Source organism: Eptatretus burgeri, chromosome 2 (genome assembly GCF_056783735.1).
Source record: "Eptatretus burgeri isolate ZD-2024b chromosome 2, Ebu_testis_v1, whole genome shotgun sequence".
Lineage (NCBI taxonomy): Eukaryota > Metazoa > Chordata > Myxini > Myxiniformes > Myxinidae > Eptatretus > Eptatretus burgeri.
This window is the reverse complement of record NC_140962.1, coordinates 21,203,963-21,225,803: the sequence shown is the minus strand read 5'-3', so window position 1 is coordinate 21,225,803 and position 21,841 is coordinate 21,203,963. Positions and strand designations below refer to the sequence as shown.

The window sequence follows — 21,841 nt, the reverse complement described above, 5'->3', positions numbered from 1 at the left end:
CGATGGGTCAATGAACGTTATTCTGTTTGAGTTCAGTTGTATTTTGACAATTTTTTTTTTAATGAATGTTGGTTAAGGATCATTGGTTTGCTATCGGGTGAGGCAAAGAGAGCCGCACTCCTAATAGCAAGCTCCACCATAACTTAATCAAACCGTCACTATTTGTGTTTGAGGTTCCACAGCCACGCACGCACTTTGCTCCAAAGACAATAGGTTTTGGAAGTGAGCCTCATGCAGAAGTATTATGGACAAGAGTGTGTGAGACCGCTTGAAAATTTTCCCAACACACCTGAGATTGACTTTCAGGTGTACTATCTGTAGAGCCACACACATCTTTTTGCCATTTTTTTTCTTCTGGTTCCAGTATGTTTGTTTTTGTAGGTGGACATCTGGATTCTGCTCCGAAGGCCGAGTTCAGAATACTGTTCAAGATGTTCTTGGTTAACTGTTTTCAATTGTTGTTGCATCGTTAAACATTTTGAATATCCGTTCTCATTTTCTACTTGCGTATTTGTGTCTGAAGTGTGTATGTTCGTCAAGGCTGCATGCGCACGATGTGTTCGTGATTTCACAGCATGCTCTTGCTTTTATCCATTAACCTCGCTTCCCTCTCGCTGCCGAATCATTTCAGCATGTCCACCTTCCCTCTATCCTTCACCGACCCAAACCATTAGTTAAGATTAAGATGCACAGGACACCAGCAGGTGTTACAAACACAAACATATTTCTTGCCACGGTGGCATGTCATGATTGTCGCAGGTTTCCAGCAAATGGAATGCCTGGTGTGAGCTTAGCGGTTAGGGTGGCTGGCTTGGGATCTTAGAGTCCTGAGTTTGAGCCCAGTTGGTCATTGAATTAGCTCCAGGTGGGGTTGACTCAGTCTGTCATTCTTCTGAGGTCGATGAAATGAGTATCACTGTACTGGTATAGGGGCACAGCATCAGCGGCATAGTCACACCCCAACAAAATGAGAGCTACTCAGAAGCCAAGCTGCCATACGCAAGAAGAAGAAGGAAATGGAACCAGGTTTCCATAGTTGTGGGGGATGGAGTTTTGTTAATGAAACGAACTCCACCCCCATACTTCTTGCACAGGATAAACCCACTCGACCCCCTAAAATAACTCGAGCTTCACATTCCTCTCCTCAACCACCTAAATGTTCATCAGCTTGGTAATGCAGTATTGTTCACTGAGCAATGATGAATTCGTAACCCCTCTCCTTTTACTGATGTGGACCAACTATTGACCAATCCCAGACCTCCACAAAATAATAACAAACCTTCTATTATGTTCCAGTCTTAGATTTTTCCACATTGTGTTCCCTCACTTACCCTCAATCTTTTTCTCATCCTCATCGTCAAGTCACCCTGTTATTCTCCCTCTCTCTCTCCTCTTCATTCGACCCCCTTATTGATAAAAATATAAAACTTTCTCTCATGCATTCCCGATAACTCATTCCTTGAATACCAAATGCTTCTCAAAACCTTCAGGTCAATTATCAACGACACACCTCTCTCTCTCTCTCTCTCTCTCTCTCTCTCTCTCTCTCTCTCTCTCTCTCTCCTTTTCTGTCTCTCTCCCTCTCCCTCTCTCTCTCCCTCTCTCTCTCTCTCTCTCTCTCTCTCTCTTTCTCTCTTTCTCTCTTTCTCTCTTTCTCTCTTTCTCTCTTTCTCTCTTTCTCTCTCTCTTTCTCTCTCTCTCTCTCTCTCTCTCTCTCTCTCTCTCTCTCTCTCTCTCTCTCTCTCTCTCTCTCTCTCTCTCTCTCTCTCTCTCTCTCTCTCTCTCTCTCTCTCTCTCTCTCTCTCTCTCTCTCTCTCTCTCTCTCTCTCTCTCTCTCTCTCTCTCTCTCTCTCTCTCTCTCTCTCTCTCTCTCTCTCTCTCTCTCTCTCTCTCTCTCTCTCTCTCTCTCTCTCTCTCTCTCTCTCTCTCTCTCTCTCTCTCTCTCTCTCTCTCTCTCTCTCTCTCTCTCTCTCTCTCTCTCTCTCTCTCTCTCTCTCTCTCTCTCTCTCTCTCTCTCTCTCTCTCTCTCTCTCTCTCTCTCTCTCTCTCTCTCTCTCTCTCTCTCTCTCTCTCTCTCTCTCTCTCTCTCTCTCTCTCTCTCTCTCTCTCTCTCTCTCTCTCTCTCTCTCTCTCTCTCTCTCTCTCTCTCTCTCTCTCTCTCTCTCTCTCTCTCTCTCTCTCTCTCTCTCTCTCTCTCTCTCTCTCTCTCTCTCTCTCTCTCTCTCTCTCTCTCTCTCTCTCTCTCTCTCTCTCTCTCTCTCTCTCTCTCTCTCTCTCTCTCTCTCTCTCTCTCTCTCTCTCTCTCTCTCTCTCTCTCTCTCTCTCTCTCTCTCTCTCTCTCTCTCTCTCTCTCTCTCTCTCTCTCTCTCTCTCTCTCTCTCTCTCTCTCTCTCTCTCTCTCTCTCTCTCTCTCTCTCTCTCTCTCTCTCTCTCTCTCTCTCTCTCTCTCTCTCTCTCTCTCTCTCTCTCTCTCTCTCTCTCTCTCTCTCTCTCTCTCTCTCTCTCTCTCTCTCTCTCTCTTTCTCTCTTTCTCTCTTTCTCTCTTTCTCTCTTTCTCTCTTTCTCTCTTTCTCTCTTTCTCTCTTTCTCTCTTTCTCTCTTTCTCTCTTTCTCTCTTTCTCTCTTTCTCTCTTTCTCTCTTTCTCTCTTTTTTTTTCACCTTTTCCATGGATTGTTTTTTTCCTTCCATCCATTTCCCTCCATCCTTCCTTGTTGGCTCCTAAAACCATAATCCACATCCAGTCATGCTCATACAGCTGTTTTCAACTGCTCATCTCTTCACCCTGGCTCGAATGCAAGTATTTATGTAACTGAACTCAGCATTTGGAAATAAAATCTAGTTTGCCATTAATGCTAACATAAGGATATTAACACTTCCCTGTTCTTGTTTTACATTCTTTTCTCCCCCATCTTCTCCCCTCCCCCTCCCCTCCCCCCCAACCTCACTCTCCATCCCCACATACCCCTTCTCTCATACATTCCTTTGTACTTTGAACATGCTCCATAAATCGTCATCCATGCTGAGCTCACATTCTTCCCCCTTTCATAACAGTATTGACCTCTAAACATAGTTGGATTCTATTCTAATGTCACAGATCTCTCCCTACAGGCTGCTGCTGCTGCTCTGAATATTGTGTTGAATAGAAATGTTCCTTTGACAGGATGTTCCTGCCTCCTCTTCTCTCATCCTGGTTATTCTCACCTCTACTTTGACAGGGCTGACCCCGTCCACACAATAGTGTCGCCGTTAATGTCAAGACTTCCATCCTCCACAACTCTTCCAATGGATAAACCTATCCCCTGGAATACCTCTAGTTTCATTCCTCCTCTCAACTGCCCATTAAATTATTGTTCAATGATGAATGGGTAAACACCTCTCCTTCTGCTGGTATGGACTAACTTTTAACCTATCACAACTCTCTTCTTCACCTGTGGCAATTTAAAATGCCGCTATTCTAATTGGCGAGTAATTGGCTTGACACTACAACCAGCTATGGCATAGCTGCAAAAACCTTCTGTGAGTTTGTGCTTCTACTATGCAGTGAATTTTTCAACGCTGATCTTGGCAAATAGCAAGCCTGGACCTGTTAATGACTAACTTTCCATCCAACCTCTCTGGTTACTCCTCTACCACACTTGACTCCAGTCATCCATGCTGAGCTCACATTCTGATCATCGACCCATGTTCTAATGAGAATTCAAAATTGTCGAGCTGAAGTTAGAGAGTTGCCTCAGAACTTTGGAGTGTGACAGTTCACTCAGACCAACTGCCAGGGTCTGCAATCTGGCGCCTCGTTTGGAAAGATCGGTTGGCCAGTTTCACATTTTCATCCGTCCCATGGTTCCTGTTGCTGGGAATCTAGCCTCAAATCTACAAGCTCTACCATAGGCCTGCAATCAATGGGGAAAAGACTAATCTTCAATCTTTTCACTATTATTGACACTGACTTGGAATGCTTTAAAATAAAATAAAAACTTGCTTCCTCCTGCACAAGTTTACCCTGGCCATCTTACCTGCAAGTACACTACATGGCCAAAAGTATGCAGACACCCCTTCTAATTCGTGGATTTGGCTATTTCAGCCACACCCATTGCTGACAGGTGTATAAAATCAAGCACACAGCCATGCAATCTCCATAGACAAACATTGGTAGGAGAATGGGCCATACTGAAGAGCTCAGTGACCTTCAACGTGACACCGTCATAGGATGCCACCTTTCTAACAAGTCAGTTCATCAAATTTCTGCCCTGCTAGAGCTACCCCGGTCAACTGTAAGTGCTGTTATTGTGAAGTGGAAACATCTCGGAGCAACAACAGCTCAGCCACAAAGTGGTCGGCCACACAAGCTCACAGAACAGGATCGCCGAGTGCTGAAGTGCGTAGTGTGGAATAATCGTCTGTTGTTGGTTACAACACTCATTACCAAGTTGCAAACTGACTCTGGAAGCAGCGTCAGCACAAGCACTGTTCATCGAGAGCTTCATGAAATGGGTTTCCCAAGCCGAGCAGCTGCACACAAGCCGAAGATCACTATTCACAATGCCAAGCGTCGGCTGGAGTGGTGTAAAGCTCACCGCCATTGGACTCTGGAGCAGTGGAAATGCATTCTCTGGAGTGATGAATCACGCTTCACCATCTGGCAGTCCGACGGACGAATCTGGGCTTTGCGGATGCCTGGAGAACACTACCTGCCTGAATGCATAGTGCCAACTGAAAAGTTTGGTGGAGAAGAACAATGTTCTGGGGCTGTTTTTCATGGTTCGGGCTTGGCCTCTTAGTTCCAGTGAAGGGAAATATTAATGCTACAGCATACAATGACATTCTAGATGATTCTGTGCTTCCAACTTTCTGGAAACAGTTTGGGGAAGGTCCTTTCCTGTTTCAGTACGACAATGCCCCCGTGCACAAAGCGAGGTCCGTGCAGAAATGGTTTGTCAAGATCGGTGTGAAAGAACTTGACTGGCCTGCACAGAGCCCTGACCTCAACCCCATCGATCACCTTTGGGATGAATTGGAACGTCGACTGCAAGCCAGACCTGATCGTGCAACATCACTGCCCGACCTCACTAATGCTCTTGTGGTTGAATGGAAGCAAATCCACATAGCATTGTTCCAACATCTAGTGGAAAGCCTTCCCAAAAGAGTGGAGGCTGTTATAGCAGCTAAGGGGGGACCAATTCCATGTTAATGCCCATGATTTTGGACTGAGATGTTGGATGAGCATGTGTCCACATACTTTTGGCCATGTAGTGCATCTTCTCAGCCATAGTACACAGTCATGTGGTTCGGCAGCTAGTATCGAATGGCTTGCTTTCTCAACATGGATTATGAACCCAACATTGTGAAAACGTAGGTGATGTTTTTGCAAGGCGGCCAACAACTTGCGTGTGTCCATTCCCCGACCAGCCAAAAATCAGGCCAATCTTAAGACAGGTCTCCAACCTCTTTATCCTCAGGACCTGTTTGTACAATGTTAGGTCTGTCTCTCATGTATGCTCCACAGTTGTACTACAAATGACTTCACTGTAGCCTCTGCACATGACAAAGCAGAATGTCTGAATACAGTATTTGTCTCTCCTTGGGTGAAATCCAGAAAACCATTCTGGACCCACACCAAATCCCTCTATGAACAAAACAAAAGCGCAGAAGAACGTTGCAAAGAGATATGGTCATACACCAGCATGTCACTTAAATTCCTTATTACCTTCCCAACCATACCACAACGAGAAATAAAGCCACCAAGGAAGATGTGGTCTTCCTAAAACTGAATTCATGCACTTCATAGAATGTCAATTTTTTTCACAAATGGAAGATCAAAGACAGTCCAGACTAAACAACACATTACATTGGAATTCCCAACAAGATACTTTGAGGGTCATCCAAAGAGGATTCACGAGGCAACTTCCATAACAGTCGAATTGTGATATAAACTTGATATTAGATTCTAATTTGTTGCTATCCATCAATGCCATTCAATGGAAGTCGAAGAAAAGGATGGATAAATGACTCCAAAGCTAATGTACCAACTCATCCTTCTGTGTACCCACCAATCCCTCGCCATACCTCACAACTTCTAATGTCACCTGGACACTGTCCATTTTTCACCCAAAAAGGGAGATGCCATTCCGACCAATCTTGACTTTTGCCTCTGTGAAAGGACAAGATGGCATCAGTGGCCACGTTTTAAATTTCTGCTCTTCTGCTCTCACTTATTTTTTTGTATACCTTGTCGAGGCTCGTATGAGAGCGAACACACAACGCACAACAAGGGGGGCATGAGACAAGAGGGGTGGGAGTGGGAAGGACAAATAAGTGAGGAACAGAGACATTAGATCTGTGGAAGGGAGAGGGATGGGGCGGGGAACATGGGGAATACAAGATGGACATGACAGGGACTTTCAGGAAGGGAAGCAGGAAATTGCAGGAGGTGGGCTTGGGTGGATTATTGGGGATAGAAAAGATCGAGAATTTGGATGGGGAATGATAAGAGGTGGTGGTGAACAGCTGTTTTGAAGGCCTGGAGGGAAGAATGGGATTGAATAGAGTGAGGGAGTTTATTCCAAAGGCAGGAAAAAGAGGAATGAGAGAGTGAAGTTGAGCAGTGATTCGTGATTTTGGTACTTTTACCAGAAGGGGGTTTTTGGCGGACCTTGAGCGCCCTGCAGAATTGTGGTGGGGACAAATCTCACAGAGAGCGGGGGGGGGGGGGGAGGTGGTGTGGCTGGAGACGAGATGGTAGAAGACAGAAAGACCACTGACCAGCCTGCGGTCAGAGAGTGAGAGGCCCAAAGACTCAACCTCATTGCGGGAGATGCCAATGATCCGAAATGCCTTGGTTTCTAAAGCTTGAAGCCGAGAAAGGTGAGAGGCAGGAGCACCAGCCAAGAGGGGAGAGCAGTACTCCATCAGGTTGCGGATGAAAGCTTTGTAAGTGGCCAGGAGCTCAGGTGGGCCAAGGAAGGACTTTGCACGATGGAGGATTCCCAGTCAGCGACTGTCTTTGGAGGCGAGGTTTGAAATGTGGCTTGCCCAGGAAAGGTCTCATGGCAGATAGTGAGACCCAGAAGCTTGAAAGAAAGGACTTCTTCCAGTGGATTGTTGAGAAAGTGGATGGGGGGGGGTTCTCAACAGTCCTTTTGGAGAGACATAGTGAGAGTGTGAGATTTGTCAGGATTGAAAGACATGTTCCACGTGTTGGACCAGTTTGTGATTTTACCCAGATCTGCAGTGAGCGAAGAAGCTGCTGCTTGCCGGTCTGAGGGATGACAGATGGTACGGCAGAGGGTGGAGTCATCAGCAAAGAGATATAGAGGATTTTCCAGAGAGTCCGAGAGATCATTGATAAAAACCAGAAAAAAGAACAGGGCCCAGAACGCTACCTTGAGGAACTCCAGCCTGGACAGGAAGAGGGGATGAAAGAACTCCATTTAGGGCCACACGTTTACTGCGACAGGAGAGGAAGTCTGCGAGCCATGAGTGGCGATGGCCTTGGATACCATAGGAAGAGAGTTTGGTGAGTAGTGCAGGGTGCCAGACTGTGTCAAAAGCACGTGATATGTCCAGGGATACGGCTCAGATTTCCTGACTGGCATTGAGGACCTCCATCCATTGTTGGGAGAGCAGAAGCAACATATCCAGGGTAGAGTGACCTGGTCTGAAACCAAATTGATGATTGGAAATCAAGCCATAGGAGAAGAGGAAGGATTTCATGTCTAAAGCGATGATCGATTCCATAACCTTGCTGATGATTGGCAGAAGGCTGATTGGTCTGTAGTTGCAGGGATCTGTTTTTGTACCTTTTTTATGCACGGCAGTGATGTTTGCTGATTTACAAGCAGATGGTAGATGACCTTGAGCAAATGAGAGGGTGAATTGAACAGCTTTCCTGCAGAGGGAGCAGGTGTTCCTCTTGGATTTTTCTGTATTTTGCTCCATCCATTGTTCCTTTTATCCTGATAAGTTCCCCAGTCCCTGCTGATGAGAAACATCCCCATAACATGATGCTGCCACCACCATGCTTCACAGTGGGGATGGTATTCTTTGGGTGATGTGCTGTGTTGGGTTTGCACCAAACGTAACGTTTTGCATTTCGGCCAAAAAGTTCCATCTTGGTTTTGTCAAACAAGAAAACTTTTTGCCACATGGCTTCAGAATCTCCAGTGTATTTTTGCATTCCTCAAACAGGACTCAAGGTAGGCTTTTTAAAGTAATGGCTTCCTTCTTGCCGCCGTACCATGCAGATCAGACTTGTGGAGTGCTTGGGATATTGTTGTCACATGCACACAGTGACCAGTCTTTGCCATAAAGACATGTAGCTCTTTCAAAGTTGGCATTGGTCTCTTGGTGGCCTCTCTGAGCAGTCTCCTCCTTACTTAGTCATCCATTTTGGACGGACGGCCTGATCTAAGCAAGGTCTTGGTGGTACCATATGCCATCCACTTCTTAATGATTGTCTTGACTGTGCATCAAGGGATATTTAAGGCATTCGAAAGATTTTTGTACCCATCCCCTGATCTGTGCCTTTCCACAACTTAATCCTGGAGGTCTTTTGAAAGCTCATTAGCACTCATGCCTAGTGTTAGCTTAATGGTTAGGGTGGTGGGTTTGGGATCCTAGGGTCCTGAATTCAAATCCTGCTTGACTGTTGAATTAATACCAGGTGGGTTTGACTCAGCCTGTCATCCTTCTGAGGTCAGCAAAATGAGTACCAGCTTCCTGAGATGATTGAGCCATTTGAGTACCCTGCGTCGGAGTGGTGACCCATCTTGGATTGTGCCCAAGAGCCTAGGAAACTGCTTAGGCAGCACCAATGCTCTGCACAGAGTATGGTCCTAATGGATTTGGATTGCATTGGTGCTCACGGTTGAGTGTTTGCTGTGAAATGCACTACCAAGGAGATGAAACCTACAGAGATGGCTGATTTCATTTTTAAATAATCAGAATCACTACAATTTAACACAGGTGGAGGCCAATTAACTTGGTGTGTGATTTTGAAGGTAATTGGTTACACCTGAGCTAATTTACTGTTGCTATTATAAGGGGTGGATACTTATCCAACCAAGATATTCTAGTTTTGTATTTTTAATTAATTTTCTGAAATTCGTGGAATTTGTTTTTCACTTGGAAGTTGGGGGTTACGATGTTTAAATAAAGGTGGAAACCCTTTTTGTACTGTGTGGGACAATGGTAACCAACTCCCATGTGGTAACCAACTCCCTCATGGTGACCAACTCTCTCATGTCATCTTCACATGCATTTACCCTCCACCTGTTCCAAGTTCCCCATGCCCACTCTGGTTGACTTGACGTCCCCCGTTTTGATAGATGTTCCTCCACCCTATACCCCTCTGCCTCTTTGTCTCCTCCATGCCCAAATCCCTCCTTGCTTCACACACTCCCCGCTCCCTCCTTGCTTCTCTCACTTCGCACCCCCTCTTTGCTTTTTTAACATCCCCCACCCCCTCGTTGCTTCCCCTGCACCATACCTCTTCAATTATTTAACTTGAACTGCATACAGACCCCTCTCTTCTCCTGTGTCCTGGCACCTCTCTTCTCTGCCTGCATCCAGGACCCTCTCTTACCCCCCTGTGTCCCGGCCCCTCTTTTCTTCTCCTTCGTCCCAACCCCTCTCCAATGCCCCTTCATCCCAATCCCTCTCCTCTTCCCCTTTGGCCTGGCCCCTCTCCTCTTCTTTCGGCCTGACCACTCTCTTATTACCCAGTGCCCCGGCCACTCTCTTCTTCCCTGCCCCCTCTCCGCTTTCCCGGTGTCCTGCCCCCTCTCCACTTCTTCGGTGCCTGGCCCCCTCTCTGCTTTCCCGGTGCCTGGCCCCTCTCCGCTTCCCTGGCATCCCACCCCTTCCTCTGCTTCCCATTCATCCCGAACCCTCTACTTTTCCTCGGTGTGCCAGCCCCAATCATCTTCCTCAGTGTCCCAAGCCCTCTCTCCTTCTCATATATCCTGGCCATTCTCTTCCATGGTGTCCCGCTCCCTCTCCGCTTCCCTGGTGTCCCGCCCCCTCCTTACCTCCCCGGTGTCCCGCCTCTCTCTGCTTCCCCGGTGTCCCCATACCTCTCCACTTCCCCAGCGTCCTACCCCTTCTCCGCTTCCCCGGTGTCCCGCCCCCTCTCCACTTCCCTGGTGTCCCGCCCCTCTCTGCTTCCCAGGCATCCAGCCCCATCTCCGCTTCCCTGGTGTCTCGCCCCTCTCTGCTTCCTGGGCATCCAGCCCCATCTCCGCTTCCCCGGTGTCCCGCCCCTCTCTGCTTCCTGGGCATCCAGCCCCATCTCCGCTTCCCTGGTGTCTCGCCCCTCTCTGCTTCCTGGGCATCCAGCCCCATCTCCGCTTCCCCGGTGTCCCGCCCCTCTCTGCCTCCCGGGCATCCAGCCCCATCTCCGCTTCCCTGGTGTCACGCCCCTCTCTGCTTCCCGGGCATCCAGCCCCATCTCCGCTTCCCTGGTGTCCCCCTAACTCTCCGCTTCCCCGGCGTCCCACCCCTTCTCCGCTTCCCGCTCCCTCTCTGCTTCCCATTCATCCCAGCCCCTCCTCTTTTCCTTGGTGTGCCAGCCCCTATCATATTCCTAGGTGTCCCAGGCCCTCTCGCCTTCTCATGTGTCCTGGCCACTCTCTCCCCGGTATCTTGTCCCCTCTCCACTTCCCTGGCATCCTGGCCCATCTACATTTCTCCGGTGTGCCAGCTCCTCTCCTCTTCCCTGGTGTCACGACTCCTCCCCTTTTCCCCGGTGTTCCATCCCTTCTCTGCTTTCCCAGCATCCCACCCCCTCCATGCTCACCTCACATCCCATTCCACATACTTCCACCTCCCCCATTGCATTCTGCCCATCTCCTCCCCTCTTTTCTACTCGCTGCCAACAGCATCTTCTATCCCATCCAAAACTCTTCTCAACATCCAACATCTCAGGTCTTCGCTCCAATTTGAGAGATTCTTGAATCTAAGCTGCCACTGGTAAACATGATATCATATGCCTAACGGAATCCTTCCTCCCACAGGATGTCCCCAATTCCTCAGTGTATCTCCCTGGGTATAGTCTTTTCCTGTACAACAAGCCTGAACCCTGTTCTGGTGTCAGGATTGCAGTTTATGTCAAGAACACCATTTTGGGCATATCTCAATAATTTGATTGTCTGGCAGCCCGCATTGATCTCCAAACTCTGCCTATTGCATCCAAGACCACCTTCTCTGATGGTTCACTGACTTCTTCCACTTCCACATTCAACATGTATCTCTTAACAGGATCCTCTCATTTCTCCCTGTCAAGGCTGGAGTGGCCCAAACCAATATCCTTGGCCAAGTCTTGTTCCTCATTTTCATCAATGATCGTTCTAATTCCATGGAAAACCCTGTGCTTCTTTTTCTGACAATTCCACCATGTGCTGTATCATTGCTCATACTTCAGATCTATATAGAGAGCAGCCTCTTCCCTCGCTGCAAATCTTCATAGATTCAGGAGCTGGGCCAGCACTTGGAATACGTCTTTTGACCCTGACAAATCCCACACACTCCCCCTGAATCTCCAAAAGGATTGTCTGGCAAACCCTCCCATCTGCTTTGTAAAGAGACCACTTGAAGAGGTTAATTACTCAAAGTTTTAGGCTTCACCATATGCCATAATCTTTCTTGGGCAGACATTATTTCCAAGATGGTCTCAAAAGCCAGCCGCTGACTGGACATCCTTTGTCGTGCATGGTCTTTCCATGACCAATCTGAACTTTTGATAGCCTCCAAGACCTCCATTCGCAGCTTGATGGAGTACTGCTCTCCCCGTTGGGATGGTGCCTTTGCCTCACACCTTGCCCTTCTTGATGCCGTGGGAAGCAAAAAGAAATCATTGGGATATCCCGTGATGAAGCTGAGTCTCTTACCCTGTTACTTTTGCATCACGGACAGGTTTTTGGCCTCTCTGTATTCTACCACCTTCTTTGTAGCATTGCACCCCCAAGACTCTGTCCCTCCCAGGTTTTTCCAGGGTGCACATGATTAGCCATACCCTCTTCTTGTTAAACTCACAGAATGCAGGCTCACAGCTCATCTCCACTCATTTGTTCCCCATTTTCTCTTGCCTGTGGAAGTAACTTCCCCAGTCTGTTCAGTCCCATTCTTCGCTCCAGGACTTCAAGCCAGCTATGCTCCACTACCTCAGGTCATCCCTATTCTCCCCCCATTCATACTCATGAACTCGTCTCCAAAATTACCACATTCCCAAGCACTCCCCTTTTCCAGGTTATTGTGGTGTTTCCCCCCCCTCTCCCCCTCCCCTTATTTGTCAGTTTGTTCCTTTTCTATTTCATCCCATCCTTCCTCTTCTTGCTGTGTTTCAGCTTATGCGCAGCTCTTTCACCTCATGCATCCTTCTCCCCCATCTCTCTCTCTCTCTCTCTCTCTCTCTCTCTCTCTCTCTCTCTCTCTCTCTCTCTCTCTCTCTCTCTCTCTCTCTCTCTCTCTCTCTCTCTCTCTCTCTCTCTCTCTCTCTCTCTCTCTCTCTCTCTCTCTCTCTCTCTCTCTCTCTCTCTCTCTCTCTCTCTCTCTCTTCTGTTGGTGTTCCCCCCTTTCCATTTGTTCCATTCCATTTTGTTCTAGCTATTCCACAAGCCTCTCCTATATATATAAAAAAGGGGGGAGTGGAGGTGAACATCAACCTTGATTTTGGAATTTTATAAGGAATGGACTTGTGGAAGAATTTGTGCATCCTTGAGGGACTGGGCAGAGTCAGAGTAACCAGGAGTATGTTTTGTCAGAGGCCTCTATTGGCAGGCAACCACGCTCGGAGCTGGCCGACCACCACTGAACTGAGCCCACTGGAATGTAATGTGTTTGCCAGCCCTCTAGCTAGCCCCTGGCTTGAGTAGCTCCAGTAACCTGCTTGCTTTCTCTCGGGTGAATCTCCCTCTCCTGTTTTGTCTCGTCTCTCTACTCTGCCCTCTCTATCCTCATTCTCTATTGCCAGATGTGTTGCCTCCTTCCCCCTCTTGAATCCCATAACATCTTCCTCACCCCCATGACTGTTCATATGCAAGCAGATTAGATCTCAACTGTTTTCATTTTTTTCCCTTGGTGGTGTCTTGCTTTAGGTGATACTTCTCCTACTGGTCCTGAACAACGGATTTACTTAAGCGACGTTGTCAGCAGGTTCCTCCACTGGAAGGTAACAGCTACTCATAAGACACAAGCTTAATTAATCAGTATTATATAAATGTACAACTCGACATGTAAAATCATGTTACACTCCAAAATGCTATACCCCCAAATTGAAGTTCGGGGGTATAACATTTTGGAGTGTAGCATGATTTTACATGTCGGGTTGTGCATTTATGACCATAACCTTTGGCACTGTCTAGCACCCTGCTCTGCTCATCAAGCTTTCTACCTGTGTCATCCAGTGGCACCTTCATTCATGGGTGCCAACTTCCTCCACGTGTTAAATCAACGGACACTCCTCATTGGGTGTAGATGGAGTGCCCGAAGCTACATTTCTGGTACATAATCACTTTGACTGCGAGCCACATCATGGTTCTAGTTTTGCACGACAAACAAAATGACCTCTCTATTTCCTTAGAAATCACTGTCTTCTACTTTACAAATGAATGAAGATTATGCCATCTGGTACCCAATCTTAACTACAGATTGGCAGCATCCCTCTCAGCAAATCTGAAAAGGATCAGATGCTGGTCTGACACGTGGGACATGCCCTTCAATGTAAAGTCTTATATTCTTATCCTTTTTCTCTGGAAGGATCATCCAGTTGACCCCACCTTTCTTTTTCCTTGATCAACCACTGAAAGCAGGACTGTCCAAACATCTCGATCTTCGCTGTGAGCTTTCCTCAGCAAATCATGTATCAAAACTGGTCTCCAAAGCCAGCCACAGACTGGGCAGCTTCAATTGATGCAAGTCCTTTTTTGATAAATCTGAACTCGTGACCTCCAAGGTCTTTGTCCATAGTGATAGCTCAATGGAGTACCAATCGGCTGTCTCCTTTATGAGTTAGTGCCCCTGATTCACACCTCCCATTTCTGGATGCAGTGTGATCCATAGCTCTCAACAACTTTGACATCTCACACAAAGTAGCAGAGGCACAGGGCTTGTTACTCTCTCATCATAGACAGACAGGGCTCCCTCTCTCTCTCTGATTACTATCACCGATCTACTGGTCTTGCTCCCCATTTTATATCTGCCTTATGCCCCTACCCATCACATCCAGGACACGTATGTTCCATCTCCTCGATAACTATCCAAAATCCATGCTTACTGCTCACCTTCACTCCTTATTTATTTTTTTCTTTCTCCTTTTGGAATGAACTCCCTGAGTCAGTACAATCCCACTGTTCCCTCCAGAGTTTCAACATAGTACACCAACATCTCTTGCTATCATCTATCCTCACCCTTCATCTTTTGGCCACCCGTCAACCACATCCAAACCCACTCTTGTTTCCGAATATCTTTTTCTCTCCCTCTCTTTCCTCTCTTCTCATGTTTTCCCATCAGTTCATCAATAAACTTTCTTCGTTACCTCCACCACCGAAGGTGGACGGAGGTCATGCTTTCACCGCTGTCTGTCCGTTTGCCTGTGAACAGGATATCTCAAAGCATTGACAACGGATTCGGACGAAATTTGGTGGAGAGGTTGGGTGTGTGACAAGGAAGAACTGTTTCGATTTTGGTGAAGACCCGAATCCAGATACGAGAATTATTTTAAAATGTTTTAAGTGATTCTTCACCATTGAAAGATGGGGCCAAAAACGATATATACTGTATCGCATGATATCTCATAAAGTTATGGAAAAGTTATGGCAAAACGAGGTAGATAAGTTGGTCAGGTGACAACAACAAACCGATAAGATTTTGGAGGTCTGGATGCAAATCCGACCTATCAGTGCGATACAAAACGTATGCTGTTCAGCCCGGTGGAGGTATGCACTCTACCGCGTGCCGTTCTAGTTTACGGTTGTTCCCCAACCACCCGACACTGGCTGTCTCTTACCATTTTATAATCAGTTACCTTGTTCTTTCCATTAGCTTATATTTTGTACAGCAAAAAAAATCCTTTATTCCTGATCCTTGACCATACTAAAACAGAAGACTGTTCTTATCCATAAAAGGCTCACCAGCATGCTACATTAAAATGGCAAGGTGTCTGGTGTGCTAATGCAAATGATGCAAGTCGTCATTTTGAGAAATGGATGCATTAATCATTATTTTACACCCAGGGTTTCATCTCTTTACTATCTCCTCGAGCAACTGATGCATCTTGTCTTTTCTGAATAATGAAGGCCCAACATCAGATGAAGTATCACAACAGGCTAGTGCTCCATGCGTTCCCTGAGACCCTAACTCGTGAGAGGTCAGGTTGCTTGTTGACCACGAGCTGGGGTCGCAGGAAGCGTGCGAGGCACTCTGATGAAAGCCTCAGTCCGAAGGTTTATCTTTGTGAGTTTCTCATCACACGTAGTCAAGGCTGAAATTCTGCACGTTCGGTTTTGGGCCTCGATCGGGCCTGATGTATTTCATCTTGTGATGAATTAAGAATTCATCAAACGTATGTTAAAATCAGAAAATTCGTTTATTGAATATGTGATTTCATGAAGATTAAGCCTGGAATACCAAATGAGTATCCTCGATCTGTATCTGTAGTGCTGGACTTTGTGAATTAGTTCATGATGGTTGGCATTATGATGAATGGTCGTACAGTCGTTCCAAGTAAACATAATTAAAATGCTATCATGATATTTGCTGCTGGAAAAAGAGGGGGGATAGATAGGAACTAAAATAATAAACTAAATATAATACAATGCAGTATTTGTTTCAGGTGAAAGACAATTGAGCACATTATAATAACCAGACTATGAAGGTTTGCTGGCTCGTGATATTGGTGAGTGATCTGCTAGTTGTGCGACTAGTGGAACAAGTTAGAAATCAAACTTTGAAAAGATTTTGTGATGATTAAGGGATAGTGAAAACAAGTTCACCTCAGCAGATATGAACAAATGAAAGAAGTTTTGCAAGTTCGATATGTGTTTGGTGAAGGTAGATGTTCTTCTTTTAAGACAAAGCATTTCCAATAGTGCTCGAGGTCCTTTTTTTTTTCCTGCTAATCGTAGCCTTCACCTTGTCTTGGTGCAGGGAGAATGTGCCAGTGTGAAGAGAGCTGTGCTGGTGCCTTTAAAAACATTTGCCAGGCTTGATGAGAAGCACTAGCTGCATCATGTTGATAATGCTGAGATTGGGTTGCTTTGGAGAAAAGATGGCCAACAGGATGCTCAAAAGCACAGAATTTTTGTCTACACTTGGATGTAAGGCATTTCTCACTTGAAGTCTTTGTTAGAGTCTTGAAGTGGGAAAACCTGGAAAATAAAAAAGAGCCATGGAAAATGCTACATGGAGTTTGCTCTTTGTATTCTCATTGTGATAAACTGCTGCAGTGAACCAGGCTCTGTCTTCTCTTTGAGACCAGCCACAGCGGTGTATGGCTGTCTTGGCGATATGCTGCAGCGCAGGAGCATTCCTTCTGGACCTGAGACTTGGGGTCTCCAGAACAAGGCCTGTGCTAAACAAGGACCTTTTTGGATGGATCTGGACCTGTGTCCACAAGCAGTGTTTCTACCTAGTTTTACTGCAAAGTGGAGAACATCCCGTAGACAGCTGCTACCGCAGTGTGGCTCCCCACTATACAGAGGGTGAGACAGCATGCACCTGCTTACATCAGCTGTTCCTCTGAAAGGATGGAAGTGTACTGTGGTCAGGTGCTATAGGGCATGCTCACTGATGCATTCCCGGTGTTTCTTACTTTCACCAGGACTGAGATTCTCCCATGCTTCCAGAAAGAGAATGCAGTGACTTCAGCAAAGCTTGCGGCATTGACAAAAAATACCAAGAAGGAAATGTTCCCTTTGTCTGTCAAATGTCAATTGTGTTGAATCTCGAAGGATTTTGATCTGTACTGAGAATTAATGTAAGAATGTAAGGCTAAATTGATTTACTTGCTATACTGTACTAAAGTGTAAATATGATGTACATTGTTAATGGTTGATTGTGTGCATCACAGGTGATTCACATAACTAGCTGAATCTGTAATGTTTGTAAAGTTGTGTGTGTTGTTTCAAATAAATGGGTGTATTTGTGCAACCCTGGAATTGCTTTTACTTGTGAACCAATCATGTACATAGTTTGAGATGTTGAATCGTATAAAGTGAAATGTGTGATCTGACCACAGCGGAGAGTAAACCACTCAGCTCATTACTCATGGTACAGGTCATACAGGTCAAAAAAAAAAAACTATGTGCAATGACATGTGAAAATCGAGGAGGTTAACTGGACTTTGGATTCTGTGTGATACCTTGGATTGGCAACAGGTCTTAAAATCATGGAGCATTGTAACATCACACATCCATTTTACGAGGCTATACTTTGTTAACATGAGAAAAGCAACACAAGTTTATTTCATTCAAACATTTTAGGTGACTGTTAAATTTACAAGTCACAAAGCCCTGCCAGTAGACTATTTGGCCTAAAACTAGTAAACACCCATAACCATTATAAACATGAGTAGCGAGCTATCATGTGCAGCCTGTGGCTGGTGGTTGCATCATTTTCTGGGGGCAGGTCTGTGCTGCTGATGCAGCACCCTCTATTACGAGTATACTGGTACTCATTTCACCAACCTCAGAAGAATGATAGACTGAGTCAACCCCACCTGGTGTTAATCCAACGCCGACAGGGGCTTGAACTTAAGACCCGAAGATACTAAGCCAGCCACCTTAACCATAAAACCAACCAACATCAGGCTTACAAACCTGATCGAGTTAGTTACTAAAGATATGAATGAACTAAATGTGTTTTCTGTTGCCATTAATGACGTTCCCATTATATAATAAATTTCTAATTATTTACAGAAACAATAAACTTGTTAAAAACATGGGGATGAGTTGACTTGAGTGATGGTGATGGGTGAGGTGAGCTAACTTGGGGGTGATTTGGACCAATACAAACGAACCTTTACCAAACAGTCAAGTCTATAAAGCTAGAATACGGCACTTGGTATGTTCGTTAAAGGATTCAAAAACTGAGATACAAGTATAAAGAAAAGTTATTTGATGGAGTTTGAATTTGGCAATTCCTTCAGAGGCATTTCAAGGAACTTCAACACTGGAGGTGACCTCCAGGCACATCAAAGCCTGCATTATTATGACCAACCTATGGTTCATTGTCCGTGCTCTATCCTTTTTTTTTTAATGCTGAGCATCAAGCAAGGAATCGCACGTACAATTTTTAGTCTTCCAAGACCACCAACCTTCCACCGACCACCGGCTCCGTGAAGGCACGTGACGAAATATCTGAAGTTGTTGTTGTGGTTTTTTTTTTCTTTTCTTTTTTTTTAGTCTATCACGAATTTTAAAATATATTCGGACATTTGCTTTTAAGTTTCGACGTCGACGTGACAATATCTTCAAACAGGAAATATTCACAGAGGAGGAACGAAGAATAAGACATGAGCAAACTGAAGAGGCAATCGGACATGACGGAACGGCACCTGACGAAATATCGGAAGTTATTGTTGTTATTTTTTTGTAACGCTGCCAATACGCCATTTACGGTAGCTGTAAATTAGAAACACGTTCAGTAAGTTCTGTGATCGTCCAGAAGACGTCAACAAATACGTCAATATGCGTCGGAGGTACGTTACACATAGGTTCAAAGCACGTTACTCATAGGTTAGAAATAAGTTTTGGGTACGCTAAGCATTACCTCGATGTGTTTCGACTTGTGAGTAACTTACAAGTAACGTGCTTCGACGTGTGTCAACGATCGTGTAACGTGCCTACAACACGTTACTCATAGGTTATAAATAAGTTTTGGGTACGCTAAGCATTACCTCGATGTGTTTCGACTTGTGAGTAACTTACAAGTAACGTGCTTCGACGTGTGTCAACGATCGTGTAACGTGCCTACAACACGTTACTCATAGGTTATAAATAAGTTTTGGGTACGCTAATCATTACCTCGACGTGTTTCGACTTATGAGTAACTTACAAGTAACGTGTGTCGAGATGTGTCAACGATCGCATAACGTGCCTACAACTTATGGCCAGCGTAGCGGAATGTGTGAGTCATATGCTGGCATACGTCGTAAAATTTCAAGCATGCTAAAATTTGAGGACAACCGCAAAGTACAACGATGAAAGCCAGCGTACTACGACGTATGGCAGTGTTTTTCAGCGTGCTCTTAATGATATCAAAACTTACCCATAACGTATTCGACGTGTGCCGGCGTTTTAGACAAATTTTTAATAAGTCGGCATACGTTGGCTAAATCGTCAAGGTGTGACAGCGCCTTAAGAGGTGAAAGTGTGGCATCTGTGGGCCACCATTACAGGATCAATGAATCGACTGCGCGATAAACGAGAGTCAAATATCCGTGCAAGTGTTCCCAACAGCAAAGCACAAAAGTCTCATTCTAGTCTCTTGGTCCTCATATTGAAAGGATGGAAAAAGCTCTTAATGTTTGGATCGAGGACCAAACAGAAAAAAGTATCTTAGAGTGGACTGGTGATGCAGGAGAAACCAATTTGGATTTACTCCTTTGAGTGGACCGGTGATACAGCAGAAACCATTGCAGATTTATCAACGTTTCCACGAGGCACCTGAGGCCAAAGGCTCCAGTTTAACCATGGCAGACCATGATGCTGTGAAAAACTACCCACCGCAGCTCATGGAACTAATCGAGGCAAAGTGATTTATGCTGGAGCAGGTTTTTAATGCTGAAGAAACAGGATTATTTTGGAAGAGGATGCCATCCTGTACATTCCTGTCCGAGCAGGAAAGATCTGCTGTGGGTCAAGGTGACTGAGGATCGTCTTACCCTTCTTCTTTGTGGCAATGCAGCAGGCGGCTTCATCGTGCTCCTGATGATCCAACAACCATCGTGAGTTCTACATCAACATTTTTCGAACCTCGACCAACACCATCATCATCATCCCGAGCTAAGTCTTGTGTTTTCTATTTATGGCAGAGTACTGTACAAGTACATAATGTTATTACCCTCACCCATCTCGCTATTTTTGAAAAATTTTAAAAGGTAAAAGTCTTGTTTTTATTTATTTTATACTCCATTTATTGTGTTTACTAGTTTATTTCAATGTTTTATATATTTCTTAGACATGTCTATTTTTTCATTTGTGTTGTGTTTATGTCTGGCGACCGTCAATCTTTCTCTATACTTTCTCGAAGCCCAGGAACCAATCCCCCCTTTTCCCATTGGCCCTTGATTTTAACTAACATGCCATTTTTCAGGAACATAACCCCCATAATATATATATATATATATATATATATATATATATATATATATATATATATATATATATATATATATATATATATATATATATGTCAGTGTTTGTCCATCCGTCAATAAATCTGTCTATCAGTCTGTCTCCTCCATAATTTCAAAACCATGAAAGCCAGCGGTCCCAAATGTGCATGCAGACTAAGGGAACTCCAAGGTAGTGCATGAGTGAAAATTGGGTATTTGGTTTAATTTAAACACCCATTTTGAAGATAAATAATTAACGGCCTTATTTAACTATCCTTTATCAAGGCTCATTTATGATCACCTCATTGTCCCTCGCTGGGGTCTTAATTTGCCATTGTTTTGGCCTGCTCGACAATGCCTTGACTTGGAACAGGCTACAATGGTTTCTTAACGATAAAGTTTTTTTTTCACTTTCCTCACTCATATCATTGAATGCCTGATCATCGTACCTTCAAATCGCTGGAAACATTGCAATGCTTATAAACACTTGGAGACGCCAGCGTTCGTGGCGTTATTTCATTTCCACACATGCAATAACCTCCAGAATCTCTTAATCTGAGCCAAATTTCAAAATGGAAACTTCTTTATTTACTTCAGAAGTAGTTCCGACTGCTAAAAAAAAGAAAGTGTTCATTTGTTCAATTCGGATATCGCTTGACATTCCGGGCATCTCCGGGTACATGATGTTTATATGACCCATCGACGATCGCTAATCGCTTGCCAAGCCAACCATTCCTTATCAACCGTTTTGTTGGAGTGCTTGCTTGAGTGCTTAAGCCACATGGTGAGCGCTCCACAATATTCCTACTGTCACTCAATATATCGATCAACTCAACCAAAGTTCAGGGCCCATTCGCCTGTGTTGGCCCTGAGTTGTCGGGTGGTGGCTTGCTCGCTGACGCTGCAATAAAATTTACATCACATTTCCCCTTTTTGTACAATCTTTCATTATATGACCTGTCACTTCGGCATAGATAGATATATATGAAATATTAAACGTTTTGTTTTTAAAAGTTTCTTTAACCGTTTTGTTGGAGTGCTTGATTGAGTGATTAAAGCACTTGGTGAGTGCTCTTCAAAGTTTGATGACAATACCACGGCTCGGTTCTCCATCGGGACATCTCCAATGTTAAGAAGGCAAAATAAATTAGATGATTACAATGAGTAAAAAAAGTTTTCAGATGTTAGAAAGCAATGAATTGCCATATCACAGCAGTATAGCCAAGAGGTACGCACACTCACTCAAAGCTGTCTAGTCTGGGTTCGAATCCTGACCAAGTTATAAACTGTCATCCCGGTGTTTCACAGGCAGCATGATTCATCAATGTGCCTGCCGTCCCTTGGATAGATGTTAAACTGGACGTCACACCGACGAGAAATCCTCTCCTCTCCCCTCCCTTCTCCCCCTCCCCACTCTCCCCTCCTCACTTTCCCCTTCGATCCCCCCCACCCTCCTCCAATCTTCCTCTCTCACCAATTTCCCAATCTTACCCCTCCCTCTCTCACCAATCTTC

General features: G+C 45.1%; 1 protein-coding gene across 38 annotated transcripts in view; it reads left to right on the top strand.

Annotated features, from left to right (window-relative positions):
- LOC147031555 (uncharacterized) overlaps positions 1-17,140 on the top strand; it is a 93,648-nt gene extending 76,508 nt beyond the window's left edge. For 15 of the 38 annotated variants that reach the window (XR_015053509.1, XR_015053477.1, XR_015053499.1 and 12 more), the window contains 2 exons: positions 16,139-16,692; positions 16,812-17,140. Coding sequence is in view for 7 of the 38 variants with exons in the window: in XM_085865122.1 (XP_085721248.1) it covers positions 16,470-16,692; positions 16,812-16,932 (344 nt within the window). In the remaining 31 variants the exon portion in view is untranslated. Of the gene's footprint in view, positions 1-13,089; positions 13,164-16,138; positions 16,693-16,811 lie in introns of all 38 variants that reach the window. The other 23 variants (XR_015053540.1, XR_015053542.1, XR_015053538.1 and 20 more) reach the window with 6 other exon arrangements.
- The last annotated feature ends 4,701 nt before the right edge of the window (positions 17,141-21,841 follow it).